This window comes from Entelurus aequoreus, linkage group LG03, assembly GCF_033978785.1.
Source record: "Entelurus aequoreus isolate RoL-2023_Sb linkage group LG03, RoL_Eaeq_v1.1, whole genome shotgun sequence".
In the NCBI taxonomy this organism is placed as follows: domain Eukaryota; kingdom Metazoa; phylum Chordata; class Actinopteri; order Syngnathiformes; family Syngnathidae; genus Entelurus; species Entelurus aequoreus.
The window spans coordinates 84,633,498-84,650,618 of NC_084733.1; the positions used below are offsets into that span (position 1 = coordinate 84,633,498).

A 17,121-nucleotide genomic window follows, 5' to 3' on the forward strand; every position below is an offset into this window, starting at 1 on the left:
GCAGTGCAAAAAGAGGCAACAAAAAAGTTAAGACAAGACAAAGAAGCAAGCAGGAGAGATAAGGGAGAGGGAAGGGGAGCGTCCACCCTCGATGAGTGCCAGAGAGAAGAGCAACAAACAACAACAACAACAAACTGACGTCCTGGTGATTCTGTTTTCACGACAACAACAAACTGAGGTCATGGTGATACTGTTTTCACGACAACAACAAACTGACGTCATAGTGATACTGTTTTCACGACAACAACAAACTGACGTCATGGTGATACTGTTTTCTTGACAACAACAAACTGACGTCCTGGTGATTCTGTTTTCTTGACAACAACAAACTGAGGTCCTGGTGATTCTGTTTTCACGACAACAACAAACTGAAGTCCTGGTGATACTGTTTTCACGACAACAACATGCTGACGTCCTGGTGATTCTGTTTTATTGACAACAACAAACAGGTCCTTGACAACAACAAACTGAGGTCCTGGTGATTCTGTTTTCACGACAACAACAAACTGAAGTCCTGGTGATACTGTTTTCACGACAACAACAAGCTGACGTCCTGGTGATTCTGTTTTCTTGACAACAACAAACAGGTCCTTGACAACAACAAACTGAGGTCCTGGTGATTCTGTTTTCACGACAACAACAAACTGACGTCATGGTGATACTGTTTTCACGACAACAACAAACAGACGTACTGACGATTCTGTTTTCTTGACAACAACAAACTGACGTCTTGGTGATTCTGTTTTCTTGACAACAACAAACTGATGTCCTGGTGATTCTGTTTTCCTGACAACAACAAACTGATGTCCTGGCGATTCTGTTTTCACAACAACAAACTGAAGTCATGGTGATCACGACAACAACAAACTGACGTCCTGGTGATTCTGTTTTCACGACAACAACAAACTGACGTCTTGGTGATTCTGTTTTCATGACAACAACAAACTGACGTCCTGGCAATTCTGTTTTCACGACACAACAAACTGACGTCCTGGCGATTCTGTTTTCACGACAACAACAAACTGACGTCCTGGTGATTCTGTTTTCACGACAACAACAAACTGACGTCCTGCTGATTCTGTTTTCACAACAACAACAAACTGACGTCCTGGTGATTCTGTTTTCACGACAACAACAAACTGACGTCATGGTGACACTTTTTTCACGACAACAACAAACTGACGTCATGGTGATACTGTTTTCACGACAACAACAAACTGACGTCATGGTGATTCTGTTTCCTTGACAACAACAAACTGACGTCATGGTGATACTGTTTTCACGACAACAACAAACTGACGTCCTGGTGATTCTGTTTTCTTGACAACAACAAACTGACGTCCTGGTGATTCTGTTTTCACGACAACAACAAACTGACGTCATGGTGATACTGTTTTCACGACAACAACAAACTGACGTCATGGTGATACTGTTTTCTTGACAACAACAAACTGACGTCATGGTGATACTGTTTTCTTGACAACAACAAACTGACGTCATGGTGATACTGTTTTCTTGACAACAACAAACTGACGTCATGGTGATACTGTTTTCTTGACAACAACAAACTGACGTCACAGTGATTATGTTTTCTTGACAACAACAAACTGACATTCTGGTGATTCTGTTTTCTTGACAACAACCAACTGACGCCCTGGTGATTCTGTTTTCTTGACAACATCAAACTGACGCCCTGGTGATTCTGTTTTCTTGACAACATCAAACTGACGTCCTGGTGATTCTGTTTTCTTGACAACATCAAACTGACGTCCTGGTGAATCTGCTTTCTTGACAACAAAAAACTGACGCCCAAACACGATCACAGGAACTAACCGTATATAATCAGTCTTTGTGTACAGTAAACGTAAGTTATAAAATAAAGATCACTTTTATCACACCAACATTGCAATCTCTGCTCTACTTTTTCAGATAGGACAAGAAAATGCGCTACATTCTTTATGCTAATGTTCACATTTTGTCTCTTTTAAGGTATACTGATTTTATTAGTATCTTGTTATTACATTAGCATGTCATCATTCTAGACTGGTACCTCGCTAGGGATTATCTGTGGCCCCATGTTAAGGGGGGGGGGGGCAGAAAAGAGAAGTGGCAGGTCAACGGGCCAATCGGGAGAGGGTATGTTGAGTCACATGTTCTATCCACCAATGGCAGTCGTCGTTACTGATCCTTTTCGGTATGCAGATAATTTTGTCTCATAATGTTGACAATTTTATATCATAATTTCTTGTTCATCTCATAAATTCAAATTTTTTTAATCTCATAATGGGTTTGTTTTTTTCAGGGGCAGAAGCAAAGGTCCACTTAAGAGACTTAAAATAGCAGCTAAAAAAGATTTGTTTTACTGATAAAATATTTTGTTTACATTGTCCTAAATGTGGGTTATTTTTTAAAATTGGAACAGTTTAAAACGATTTATCACAATTATTTTCTTTTTTACACATTATAACCACACTTTTATTGGTATTAAAAATGATTAAATTTACGTATTTAGTCAAAAATATCAAAAAATGTTTATGGTTAAAAATTTGTACATGATGTTCTCGCGAATCACGGAAGTGCAACGGGCCAATCGGGAGAGGGTATGTTGATTCACATGTTCCATCCACCAATGGCAGTCGTCGGTACTGATCCTCTTCGGTATGCAGATGGTGAGCGCTGCTGTTTGGATTAAATAGTGTTACTGGTAGTATTGGAAGGCACTAAGTGGATTAAAACACGCGTGGAAGGGAAAGTGCGCGGCGGGCTTTTCATGGGAGGAAACAGCCCGAGTCATCTCCACCATGGAGAGGGTGGAGGCGTCACGTTGGTGGAGGGCATTCGGGTGAGTGCTTTTTTTAATTTGCAAGTGAGAAACTCATCTTTTAAGTCAACACTGTGCGTGTTACAATTAAATGACTCCCGCTAATTAATAAATCAATTTAAATTATCACTAAATTTACTTTTTGTTTGGTTTGTTTGAATAACCCGCAGGCCCACGGAGGTTAGGGTTCAAGCTAATTATAGAGCAGGTTTGTCACACCAAGTGTGGACATTCTCTAGAAATGCAACACATTTTGGGTGTTTTTTTAATTGTAAACAACATAATCCATGCATGGACTAATTTGTATATGATACAGGATTATTTTAGTATTATTCTAATCTAGAGGAATGTGTCCATTAAAAAAATGCAATTATATCTTGACTGTATTAGTGTTTACTACCAGCAGATTTTCACTGTTGACTTCATATGTATTGTTTTAACAAAAACAAAACTTAAACACCATTTTAATCATTTACACCAGGGGTGTCCAAAGTGCTCAAGTTAGAATAGAAGAATAGAATAGAATGGACTTTATATCATTATATTTGCATATAACGAGATTAAGGACTCCAATTTAAGGTGCGGTAGTGGGAACAAATATGGGGTAAAAATAAATGTAATTACACAACAGGTAATAAAGAAAAAACTAACAATTGAAATAAACAGACTACTATCCAATAAAAATAATAAGCAATCCTGTACAATATACAAAACACTATAGAAATACAAAATACTGTACAATATACAGAACAAGACAAGAGTACCGGAGTAATAAATAACAATCAGTGTCGGACGTATTGCACTCGAAGGGTAATATTGCACAGTAGGGTATTAGGGTAGGATATTGTATAGGGGTGAATTATTATTATAAGTTAGAGTTCAAGATGGTGACAGCTCTGGGAAAGAAGCTGTCTCTGAGTCTGTTTGTTCTGGCTCTGATGCACCTATAGCGCCTGCCCGATGGTAGCAGGTCGAACAGGTGGAAGCCAGGGTGTGTGCTGTCCTTGGTGATGCTTTTTGCTCTGTTGAGGCAGCGGGAGTTGTGTAAATCCTTCAGGGAGGGGAGGGGGCAGCCGATGATTTTTTGTGCAGACTTTATGACCCTCTGAATCGCCTGTTTGTCTGCTTCAGTGCAGCTGGCGTACCACTCTGTTGTGCAGTACGTCAGCAGGCTCTCGACAGCCGAGCGGTAGAAGGTCACCATCAGCTGCCTCTCCAGTCTGTTCTTCCTCAGTTCCTAAATTCAGTTGGCAAAGAAAAGCAAACCATGAAAATGCAGGGGGAAAAAAAGCAAAAAAAAATTACCGCATTTTCCGGACCATAGGATGCACCGAATTATAAGGCGCACTGCAGACGAGAGGTCTATTTTTTAAAAATCTTTTTTCATATATAAGGCGCACCGGATTATAGGGCGCACTGCCGGTGAATGGGCTATTTTTGATATTTTTCCATATATAAGGCGCACCGGATTATAGGGCGCATTAAAGGAGTCATATTTTTATTTTATTTTTCTAAATGTAAAAGACTTCCTTGTGGTCTACATAACATGTAATGGTGGTTCTTTGGTCAAAATGTTGCATAGATGATGTTTTACAGATCATCTTCAAGCCGCTTTATGACAGTCGCTTCCGGATGCGCTGTTTTGTGGGCGGGTCTTATTTACGTGGCTCACCTTCAGCAGCGTCTTCTCCCCGTCATCTTTGTTGTAGCGGTGTAGCGTGCAAGGACGGGAGTGGAAGACGTGTCAAAAGATGGCGCTAACTGTTTTAATGACATTCAGACTTGACTTCAATCAATAACGGAGCAGCATCTCCTCATCCGGAAACAACAACACCAGAAATGTGTCCCGTGAAAATCCGTCCAACCGGAACTCTCTAAAGTTTCTTGGGTAAATAAGGCAAAAAATCACTACACCGGTATGTTTTAGCGCTTTCATGGGGAGTTTACTGACAGATATAAGTAAGAACTTTACACTACTTTATATTAGAAATGGCAACAGCGGAGGATGAATGTCACATAACAAGAAAAAAGAGAAAAAGAAGAAGCTTATCGACTACGGTATAGACTACGGTGTCGTCACAGACTACAAACGCGGATGCGCACAATTTTTCAGGATTTATGCAGATCCCAAATACAGGTCAGCAGGTACCAAAAGGTAAGAAAGTTGCTTTTGCATAATATTGCGAAACAAAACGCCAGAAAATATGTCTTACCTTATACACACACCATAATAATACTCCTAGTAGTGAGTTTACATTATTCACCCAAGGAACTTTAGTTATTGAAGTAAAGTCTGAATGTCATTAAAACAGTTAGCGCCATCTTTTGACACTTCTTCCACCCCCGTCCTTGCACGCCACACCGCTACAACAAAGATGACGGGGAGAAGACGCTGCCGAAGGTGAGCCACGTAAATAAGACCGCCCTCAAAACGGCGCATCCTGAAGCGACTGTCAGAAAGCGGCTTGAAGATGATCTGTAAAACATCATCTATGCAACATTTTGACCAAAGAACCACCATTACATGTTATGTAGACCACTAGGAAGTCTTTTACATTTAGAAAAAAAAATAATAATATGACTCCTTTAATGCGCCCTATAATCCGGTGCGCCTTATATATGATAAAAAAGATTAGAAATAGATCATTCATCGGCAGTGCGCCTTATAATCCGGTGTGCCCTATGGTCAGGAAAATACGGTATTATTAAATACCGTAATTGTTAAATATGACCATATCACACCAACTCTCAAATCCCTTCACTGGCTTCCTGTTCCACTCAGGATTGAATTCAAATTCTCCCTACTAACCCACCAGTGCCTCCATGGAAATGCCCCCCCTCTACCTCAAAGAACTACTCACCCCCAAATCCTCCACACGACACCTCCGCTCCGGACAGGATAACCTCCTCCAACCTCCGTGGACAAAGCTACGAACAATGGGAGACCGGGCTTTCTGCTCCGCCGCTCCCAGTCTGTGGAACGCTCTCCCTGACCACCTGAGGGCACCACAGACTGTGGATGCTTTTAAAAAAGGCTTAAAAACCCTTTTTTTTTTTTTTTTTAAAAAGCCGGTTTTTTTAGATATATGCATACTAGTTTTAGCTATTTGGCTGTTGTAGTTTTTATTTTTTTTATTTTTTTAAATCTTTTTATTTATTTATTTTTTTAATACACTGTAGCACTTTGAGGTTGTTTACTCAATGTAAAGTGCTTTTTACAAATAAAATATATTATTATTGTTATTAATTCAATGTCTTACATATACAATATAATAATAAAAAAATATAATAGAATTGTAGCCCTCCAATCTTAATCAAATGGTGAGGTGACCAAAGATGACCACCTCTAATTCTACCCTTTTAAAAATGGCATTTTTCAGTATTTCGATTAAAATTCCATTCTCTGAGACAACTTGTGCAATGTTTCTTATTGTGAAGTATTTTTGTTATCAGAAATCTGCATCATCGCGAGTGTGAAGTTGTAAGATCCATTTTCCACACCCATCAAAAATGCCAATAATGCTAAGATGAGTCAACTTATAACCGTATTTGTGTTGTTGACTTCGCTTGATGATAATGATGATGGTGTCTCATGTCGTCAGCTGTCAGCCAGAGTCATCAAACGGATGAGACAAAACATCGCCAGCCCCCCGTCACCAAGTCCGCTGTCTTCTGGCCCACCTCACGGAGACGCAGTCGCTCCTGTGACCGCCCCCTCAGCGGAGCACCTGCTCCCTCTTCGGACCCCTCCTGAACCGAGCCCCGCCACACCTCCTCAGGGCCCATCACCTTCTTCGCCGCCATCGGTCGTCACCTTTTACGCTCCGCCCCCTGCAGAGTCTTTAGCTCCACCCGCTGCAGAGGCTGGTGCTCCACCCCCTGCAGAGCCTGGAGCGCCACCTTCAGATCCACCACCTCCCATTGAGCAGGAGACGTTGACACCGCCATCAGACGCTCACAATCAGAGAGCCGCGGCGCCAACGCAGATTCCTGCACAGGTGACTCCTCCTCCTCCTGCAAAGGTGACTCCTCCTCCTCCTCCAGATGTTCACCCACCGCCGCCAGCTGCTTCCCCCGCGCCCTGTTATCCCGCCACGGAGCTAGCTGTGGTACCCACCGACGGACCTCCTGAAGGCTTGGCCTCAGCGCCTGCGGAGGAACCCGCCGCCGCCCTTCTTCTGCCCCCTGATGTGGAGGAGGAAGTAGCCGCCTTTGTCCCCACGGCGCCACCTGCCGCAGGTTAGCCTCCCCTTCCTGTTGAAAACCCCACCTTCTGTTAATCGTTTCCTGTTTGCGTGTGTTCCCCAAACAGTCTCTCAGGTTGGTGCTAAGGAGTTTGAGGCGGAGTTGAGGCAGAAAATCAGAGAGGAGATGCAAAGGAGCCTTCAGGAGGAGATGGAGGGGAGGAGGAAGGAGCTGCAGCTACAGTAAGAACACAGCATCATCTTCAACAAACTCTTACGTGCTTATATCTACTCATAGGAGGATCATAACAATAGTAACAGTTTCATATTGCAGTTATCAGGCCCAAAATGGTCACGGTTAGAGATGTCCGATAATGGCTTTTTTGCCGATATTGTCCAACTCTTAATTACTGATTCCGATATCAACCGATACCGGTATATACAGTCGTGGAATTAACACATTATTATGCCTAATTTTGTTGTGATGCCCCGCTGGATGCATTAAACAATGTAACAAGGTTTTCCAAAATAAATCAACTCAAGTTATGGGAAAAAAATGCCAACATGGCACTGCCATATTTATTATTGAAGTCACAAAGTGCATTATTTTTTTTTAACATACCTCAAAACAGCAGCTTGGAATTTGGGACGTGAGGAGGTTGAGGTGGGCGGGGTTGTGGGGGCGGGGTCGAGGTTTGGGGGGGGTTAAGCGGGGGTGTATATTGTAGCGTCCCGGAAGAGTTAGTGCTGCAAGGGGTTCTGGGTATTTGTTCTGTTGTGTTTATGTTGTGTTACGGTGCGGATGTTCTCCCGAAATGTGTTTGTCATTCTTGTTTGGTGTGGGTTCACAGTGTGGCGCATATTTGTAACAGTGTTAAAGTTGTTTATACCGCCGCCCTCAGTGTGACCTGTATGGCTGTTGACCAAGTATGAATTGCATTCACTTGTGTGTGTGAAAAGCCGTAGATATTATGTGACTGGGCCGGCACGCAAAGGCAGTGCCTTTAAGGTTTATTGGCGCTCTGTACCTCTCCCTACGTCCGTGTACACAGCGGCGTTTTAAAAAGTCACAAATTTTACTTTTTGAAACCGATACCGACAATTTTGAAACCGATACCGATATTTTCCGATGTTACATTTTAAAGCATTTATCGGCCGATAATTTCGGCAGTCCGATATTATGGGACATCCCTAGTCACGGTTATTATTGCTGTGGTGTTAAATGTACTCAATAAGTACTTATACACGCATACAGTGTTGGCGTTAACGTACTTTTTGTGTCTTTTTACGCATTGAAATCAGAAAGGACGCACAATTCCGTAAGCCCGCGCGTTCATAGGACGCAGATTTTTTTTTTTTTTTTACCGCCTGGTTTGCTTGTTTTTGTTTATTTTATCGATTATCAGAATCAGAATAGTTTTTATTGCCATTGTTTGAGAACGGGTTCACAAACTAGGAAATTTACTTGGTGCAGTCGTGCAACATAAAACATATATAACATAGAATATTATCGCTTTCCGACTGTGTTTTGTTTTGTTTATATTTGCCGGGTCAAATTTCCGTCCCCGTTGATTGTGTTTTTATTGGTCGTAAATTTTGATTTGCCGAAAGTTTTATTAATGACAAACACTGCCTCAGTTTGCACTGGCACAACTTTACCGTGAGGGTCTGTCAAAAGACAGACTTGATGGCAAACACTAAGGTGAGTGTAAAGTCCACCTTTTTAACTTCATCCTGTGCCATGTCTCCAGTAAATGACTTGTTTTAGTCTTTGTGAGTCCATGGAAACTCGTTCGAGGATGGAGACAGGCTGGCTGTTAGCTTCAAGCTAATCAGCATCCGACCAGACTCCTCCACCCCAAAAACATACTTTGTAGGTTAACAAACGGGGCAAATATGTGCCTTTTGAAGTGTTAATGTGCGAGGATGTTCAAAAGGAGTCTCTTGGAGAAGTGGCTGACAAGTTTGCATCGCTGACATCATCACCGTCATTGTTTACAGAAGCAGAGATGCTGACTGTGCGTTATGATAAATGCGCATGCGTCGCCAGGCTCTGCTTTTTATCCATAGACTTATCAGATGTATTTTTTTATTATTTATAGCCTTGGTGTCAAAAGTGTGGCTCGTTCCTTTCAAAGAGCCGTTCAAAAGACTGACTCCTTATTATAGTAGTACTTGTGGTTGAAGTATCAAGGAAAGAATCACTGGCAGCAGTTATACCTCAAACTTACACACCCCACCAATATATACTTTATTGATGGGAATATTCACTCGCAATGTTGATTATAATTTAATTTTGCTGATGTTTTCATGGTAAAGATTCCATAAGGTGGTGCTATATCTACAGAAAAGAACTACAAATAATATGTATATAAAAAAGTAGATAAAACTACCAAAATTATTTGGACAAGTTCAAGTCTGTACCACCCGACCTGATGTGTGCGAATGGGTTGCATCTGCGAATCGATTCTCATTGTTCACTTTAAAGAAAACATTCAAAAGTTCCGACTCGTTCGCCAACGTCCCATCTCTGTACAGTACAGAGCTCTCTTCCTGTCCGAAAGCCTTTTTTTTTTTTTCAAGCAATGATGTGCATTTTACTTCATTTAAAATGTCCCAATTCAATACAAATGTAGCATGATTGAAATTAAGAACAGACTTCCACAGTTGTACTATTGTTGGTTGCTAGGCAGAATTCACAGGGCTCAAGCAAACCCGCCCCATTGGCCAATGAAGGAAGTCATGTGCTGCTCCAAGTGCAAACAAAAAAATAAAGCTTTAAAAAGACAAGAGTTTCCCAGATAAACCACTGCTCTGTATGAAATATAACATTAGGGCTGTCGTCCTTATTTATTTACCACATAATTCTTCTTTGTCAAGGCTGGAGGCGATGAAGGCGGAGGTCCACGCTGCGGCCAGAGCGCAGGCCGAGGCTCAGGTGGAGGAGCGGGTGAGGGAGGCGGACAAGGCGGCGTACGAGGCGAGTCTGAGCGACGCCATCGCCAAGGAGCGCTTGAGGACGGAGGACGACAGACGGGTGATGCAACTCTACGTGAGAAAACTAGCAAACCTTTCAAATCTTTGTCCTCTTATTTGCCCTTTTTTTCCCCCTTTTTCTCGCCCTGCTGTCTTGTCTCAGTGAGTGGACATGAAGGTAGGATGGAAAGTACAGTAAACCCCCCAGGCCCTCTTTCTCAGATTTAATTTGTAAATAAGTACTTTTTGAAAGCTATCTGTAGGGGGAAACGTGCTGCAGCTATCGAACAATCCAGTCAACATTTTCCTGTTGGAAGATGCTTTGACAAGACGTGATGTTGTGTAATTGCAACTTTACTACCGTAATTTCCGGACTGTAAGGCGCACTTAAAGGCCTACTGAAATGCGATTTTCTTATTTAAACGGGGATAGCAGGTCCATTCTATGTGTCATACTTGATCATTTCGCGATATTGCCATATTTTTGCTGAAAGGATTTAGTAGAGAACATCGACGATAAAGTTTGCAACTTTTGGTCGCTGATATAAAAGCCTTGGCTGTACCGGAAGTAGCAGACGATATGCGCGTGACGTCACAGGTTGTGGAGCTCCTCACATCTGCACATTGTTTGCAATCATGGCCACCAGCAGCGAGAGCGATTCGGACCGAGAAAGCGACAATTTCCCCATTAATTTGAGCGAGGATGAAAGATTTGTGGATGAGGAAAGTGAGAGTGAAGGACTAGAGGGCAGTGGAAGCGATTCAGATAGGGAATATGCTGTGAGAGGCGGGTGGGACCTAATATTCAGCTGGGAATGACTAAAACAGTAAATAATCACAAGACATATATATACTCTATTAGCCACAACACAACCAGGCTTATATTTAATATGCCACAAATTAATCCCGCATAACAAACACCCCCCCCCCCCCACCCGTCCATATAACCCGCCAATACAAATCAAACACCCGCACAACACACTCAATCCCACAGCCCAAAGTACCGTTCACCTCCCCAAAGTTCATACAGCACATATATTTCCCCAAAGTTACGTACGTGACCTGCACATAGCGGCACGCACATACGGGCAAGCGATCAAATGTTTGGAAGCCGCAGCTGCGTACTGCGTTACACATACAAATTAAACAAAATGCTTATGGCAACATTCTGGTTGCGTACTCACGGTACCGCGTCTGCGTATCCAACTCAAAGTCCTCCTGGTAAGAGTCTATGTTGTCCCAGTTCTCCACAGGCCAATGATAAAGCTTGACTGTCATCTTTCGGGAATGTAAACAATGAAACACCGGCTACGTGTTTGTGTTGCTGCAGACGGCCACTAATACACCGCTTCCCACTTACAGCTTTCTTCTTTGCTGTCTCCATTGTTCATTGAACAAATTGCAAAAGATTCACCAACACAGATGTCCAGAATACTGTGGAATTTTGCGATGAAAACAGACGACTTAATAGCTGGCCACAATGCTGTCCCAAAATGTCCTCTACAATCCGTGACGTCACACGCAGGCGTCATCATACCGAGACGTTTTCAGCAGGATATTTCGCTGGAATTTTAAAATTGCACTTGAGTAATCTAACCCAGCCGTATTGGCATGTGTTGCAATGTTAAGATTTCATCATTGATATATAAACTATCAGACTGCGTGGTCGGTAGTAGTGGGTTTCAGTAGGTCTTTAAAATCCTTTTTTTTTCCTCAAAACTCGACAGTGCGCCTTAATAATAATAAGAGTTTGGTTTTGCTTACCGACTTCGAAGCAATTTTATTTGGTACATGGCGTAATGATAAGTGTGACCAGTAGATGGCAGTCAAACAAGAGTTAAGTGTAGGCTGCACCGTTTGATGTGCTTAAACATAGGAGTATTATTATGGTGTGTGTATAAGGTAAGACATATTATCTGCCGTTTTGTTTCGCAATATTATGTAAAAGCAACTGTTCTTACCTTTTGGTACCTGCTGATCTGTATTTGGGATCTGCATAAATCCTGAAAAATTGCGCCCCTCCGCCTTTGTAGTCCGTGCCGACACCGTAGTCGATAAGCGTCTTCTTGTTATGTGGCATTCATTCTCCACTGTTGCCCATTGCAATATAAAGTAGTGTGAAGTTCTTACTTATATCTGTCAGTAAACTCGCTATGAAAGCGCTAAAACATACCGGTGTAGTGAGTTTAAATTATTCGCCCAAGGAACTTTAGTTATTAGCGTTCCGGTCGGACGTTTTTTCACGGGACACATTCCCGGTGTTATTGTTTCCGGATGAGGAGATGCTGCTCCGTTATTGATTGAAGTAAAATCTGAATGTACTTAAAAATAGTTAGCTCCATCAGAAAGCGGCTTGAAGATGATCTGTAAAACATCATCTATCGTTCTCGCAATTGTTGGATATTCATTCAAACCATAACCAACCATGCATCACTACAGCTCTTGTCTCAAAGTAGGTGTACTGTCACCACCTGTCACATCACGCCCCGACTCATTTTGACTTTTTTGGTGTTTTCCTGTGTGTAGTGTTTTAGTTCTTGTCTTGCGCTCTTATTTTGGTGGCTTTTCCTCTTTTGTTGGTAATTTCCTGTAGCAGTTTCATGTCTTCCTTGAACGCTATTCCCCGCACCTACTTTGTTTTTAGCAATCAAGAATATTTCAGTTGTTTTTATCCTTCTTTGTGGGGACATTGTTGATTGTCACGTCATGTCTTGTGGACGCCGTCTTTGCTCCACAGTAAGTCTTTGCTGTCGTCCAGCATTCTGTTTTTGTTTACTTTGTAGCCAGTTCAGTTTTAGTTTCGTTCTGCATAGCCTTCCCTAAGCTTCAATGCCTTTTCTTAGGGGCACTCACCTTTTGTTTATTTTTGGTTTAAGCATAAGACACTTTTTTTTACCTGCACACTGCCTCCCATTGTTTCCAACATCTACAAAGCAATTAGCTACCGGCTACCACCTACTGATATGGAAGAGAATTACACGGTTACTCTGCTGAGCTCTAGACAGCACCGACACTCAACAACACAATAATTTGCAGACTATAATTACTGGTTTGCAAAAAATATTTTTAACCCAAATAGGTCAAATTAGATAATCTCCCACGGCACAGTAGTCTAGAGGTCAGCAGAGTAACCATGTAATACTCTTCCATATCAGTAGGTGGCAGCAGGTAGCTAATTGCTTTGTAAGTCCACTTTGAGACAAGAGTATTAATGATGCAAGGATGGTTATGGTTGGAAGTCATATCAAAACAATGGCGTCAGGTATTTGATGAGAACAACTTTATATTATCAACATAGGCTATTGAGTTTCGTTTTTGACATTTTCCGCTGGTGGTGTGCCCCTGGATTTTTTTTTTAAATGGAAAAAAATGTGCCTACGCTCAAAAAAGGTTGAAAAACACTGGTTTCGAGTATCTTAAACAGAAAACGACTGATGGGGCTTCTAATGGATGTAATGTATTTTTTCGCCAATAGGGATTTACTGTACTTTGTGAACTTGACACCTTTCTACCTAGAGTTGGAAGTCTGCTCATTTGTGTGCATTCAAAAAGCACACACTCAAAAACGGTGTTGTCAGCTATGATGTCATCGTAATCTTGCTAAACAATGATGTCATAGTCATTTTCAGTCAGCTATGATGTCACCGTAATCCCTATTAAACAACAATGTCAGTCATTTTCAGTCAGCTACAATGTTACCGTAATCCTTAGCACACAATGATGTCATAGTAATTTACAGTCAGCTATGATGTCATCGTCATCTTACTTAAACAATGATGTCATAGTAAAGTCTTTCACTGGCAGGCTCATCAGCTGGAGGAGAAAGAGGAAGCCTTAAAGAGACGGAACGCTCTCCACAAAGAGCACATTGTTCAACTTGAATCTAAGGTAAACACAACTGCGTTTGCCATTTACCTTTGGCCACTGAGAGGCGCTGTAGTTCAGGAATGACAACCCCTTCAGTCTTTGTTGCATCGTTGACATTATTTTGCCGCCCTAGTGGCTCCCTGGAGCATTTTTAAAAATGGAAAAAGATGGGGGGAAATTTTTTTGTTTTGTTTTAGTATGTGTTTTGTTTGAGGACAACCATGACACGAACCTTCCCAATTGTTAGAAAGCCCACTGTTTAATATGTTTGTGTGTATGCTTCACTGCACTGCAAAAAGTCCGTGTTTAAAAACAATAAAAAAATGAGGGGTATTTTATTTGAACTAAGCAAAATTATCTGCCAATAGAACAAGAAAATTTGGCTTGTCAAGACTTTCCAATACAAGTAAAATTAGCTAACTTCAATGAACCCCAAAAATACCTTAAAATAAGTATATTCTCACTAATAACAAGTGCACTTTTCTTGGTCGAAAAAAAGAGACCTTTTTGCTCAATATGTTGAAAAATATTCTTAAATGAAGTAAATGCAAGTGCCATTATCTTGACATAATGATATGCGCTCGGCATTACATTTCTTGAAACCAGCAAACTTATGCTAAAAACTAATTTATTGTTCTTAATGGAAAGGCAACAAGGCAAGCGCTTGTTACTCTCGGGGGCTCCTCGCCGCTCAGGCAAATCATATGGTCTAAAAATGCATTTTTCCATCAATAACATGACATCATCGCACCAAGTAAGCGTGCTCTTTCAGTCAATTAGTGCGCATATATACAGCCCGGCCCCTGGCCAAAACATTTTTTATTGTAATTTTGAAGAAATTTGTTAGAAATGTCACATGTTAAATGTTTAAATATTAACTGTCAGTTTACTGTACTGTGCCAACTGTACTACTTTATGAGTGCATATTTTCTATTGTTTCATTGAAAATAAAACAGCAAAGTCCATTTGGCTGTCATCTGTTTTAATTATGAGACGAAATTGTGTCAAAGTCATGATTTTTTTTTTCATGCTTGAAATAAGAAATGATTACTTTTTAAAAAAGTAGTTTTATACTTGTGAGTGTTGATGACACAGCTTTGCAACACTTGATATTCTGGTTTCAAGCATGTTTTACTCAATATAGGTCATCAAATCTCAGCAACAAGCTGTAATATCTTACTGAGATCATTTAGGACCAAAACGCTTAAAAAAAGTAAAACACTAACATAAAATCTGCTTAGTGAGAAAAATTATCTTATCAGACAGAAAATAAGCAACTATCACCCTTATTTGAGATATTTCATCTTACTTAGATTTCAGTTTTTGCAGTGTGATGACACTATTTGGTGAACGTAATTTTGTCCTATTTATTTTGGCGGTTCTTGAACTCACCATAGTGTGGACTGTGACGCAACAGTTTGTTTACATGTAAAATCTTCCACTCCTTCTTGGTTTCATTTTGTCCACCAAAAGTTTCATGCTGTGTGTGAATGCATTGATTAGCTTGCAGTCACGCAGTGACCAAATATGCCTGATTAGCGCTCCAACAAGTCAATAACATCAACAGAGGTCACCTTTGTGCATTTGGTGGACAAAATGAGACAAAGGAGTGGAAGATTTTACATGTAAACAAACTGTTGCGTCACAGTCCACACTATGGTGAGTTCAAGAACCGCCGAAATGAGTAGGACAAAACGATGATCACCAAATAGTGTCATCAGTGAAGCATACACACAAACATATTAAACAGTGGTAGTTCTAACAATTGGGAAGGTTTGTGTCATGTTTGTTCTCAAACAAATAACATACTAAAACAAAAAATTATTCCCCCCTACCCCATACTTGCCAACCCTCCCGTTTTTACCGGGAGACTCCCGGTATTCAGCGCCTCTCCCGATAACCTCCCGGCAGAAATTTTCTCCCGACAAACTCCCGGTATTCAGCCGGAGCTGGAGGCCACGCCCCCTCCAGCTCAATGCGGACCTGAGTGGGGGGACAGCCTGTTGCTTTCCCACAATATAAACAGCTTGCCTGCCCAATGACGTCATAACATCTACGGCTTTTAGGGAGTAGAGTGCACAACTGCGCACACAACAAGGAGACGAAGCAGAAGAACGAGGAAGTTACAGACATGGCGACGCCGTCGACGAGCAAGATGAAGAAATACGCTTGCAAGTTCCAAAACGAATGGAAACAACAATTTCAGTTCATCCAGGACAGTTCGAAGGGGAAGGGGTATGTATGTTGCCTGTACATTTTGTAGAACAGACTTCTCCATTGAACACGGTGGCCGAAATGATATACTCATTCATGAACGGAGAAGTTAAACAGGACAATGCTGCCATCTACTGGATAGCCTCCAGAACACTGAAATTCAAGTATTTATTTTATTTGTATGTATAATAAAAAAATATATATATATATATATGTATATATGTATATATATATATATATATATGTATGTATATATATATATATATATATATATATATATATATATATATATATATATATATATGTATGTATGTATATATATATATATATATATATATATACATACATATATATATATATATATATATAGCTAGAATTCACTGAAAGTCAAGTATTTCATACATATATATATATATATATATATATATATATATATATATATATATATATATATATATATATATATATACACACACACAAATATATATATATGAAATACTTGAGTTGGGGAATTCTAGTTGTAAATATACAAGGTTGGCAAGTATGCCCTATCCTTTTTTAAAAATGAACCTACACACATGTCCTACTTTTAACATTTTATTACTTTTTTCAATTGCATTTTCTTTGCAAAATCTGGTGCAAAAAGGCAAACAAGTGAGTTTGTTCTGTACTTTGACACAAACCTCTCATTCCTCGCTTACTTTAGTTTCAACACTATTAATTAAAATGCAAATATGTTGTCCCCCCAGTGCGCGGAGTTCTTCAAGGCTTCCTCTGAGAGTTTCCAAAAAGGCAAAGAGGAGACACACAGGCGCTTTGCGTGAGAGTTTATTTACTTTTTTTTTTATAAGGTCGTTAGCTGGAGAAAAAGCCATTTTGACTTTTTTTTTACCGCGATGGTCCCCTTCAGGCGCTTCAACATCCAGCCCGTGTGTGGGGATCTTCAGAGTCAAATCCTGAAATGTTACCAGGAGCAACCAGGAAAGACTCTGACCTGCTCCAAGATAGCGTCTGCTTACATGCAGTGTGTGGAACAGGCCCAGAAAGTAGGACTCGGCTT

General features: G+C 40.7%; 1 protein-coding gene across 1 annotated transcript in view; it reads left to right on the plus strand.

The window, feature by feature from the left end:
- The first annotated feature begins 2,614 nt into the window (after positions 1-2,614).
- LOC133645832 (MICOS complex subunit mic25-b-like) overlaps positions 2,615-17,121 on the plus strand; it is a 14,915-nt gene continuing 408 nt past the window's right edge. The window contains exons 1-7 of the mRNA XM_062040732.1: positions 2,615-2,842; positions 6,424-7,060; positions 7,134-7,248; positions 9,886-10,057; positions 13,785-13,868; positions 16,811-16,881; positions 16,972-17,107. Of these exons, the coding sequence (XP_061896716.1) occupies positions 2,771-2,842; positions 6,424-7,060; positions 7,134-7,248; positions 9,886-10,057; positions 13,785-13,868; positions 16,811-16,881; positions 16,972-17,107 (1,287 nt within the window). The 5' untranslated portion in view covers positions 2,615-2,770. The remainder of the gene's footprint in view (positions 2,843-6,423; positions 7,061-7,133; positions 7,249-9,885; positions 10,058-13,784; positions 13,869-16,810; positions 16,882-16,971; positions 17,108-17,121) is intronic.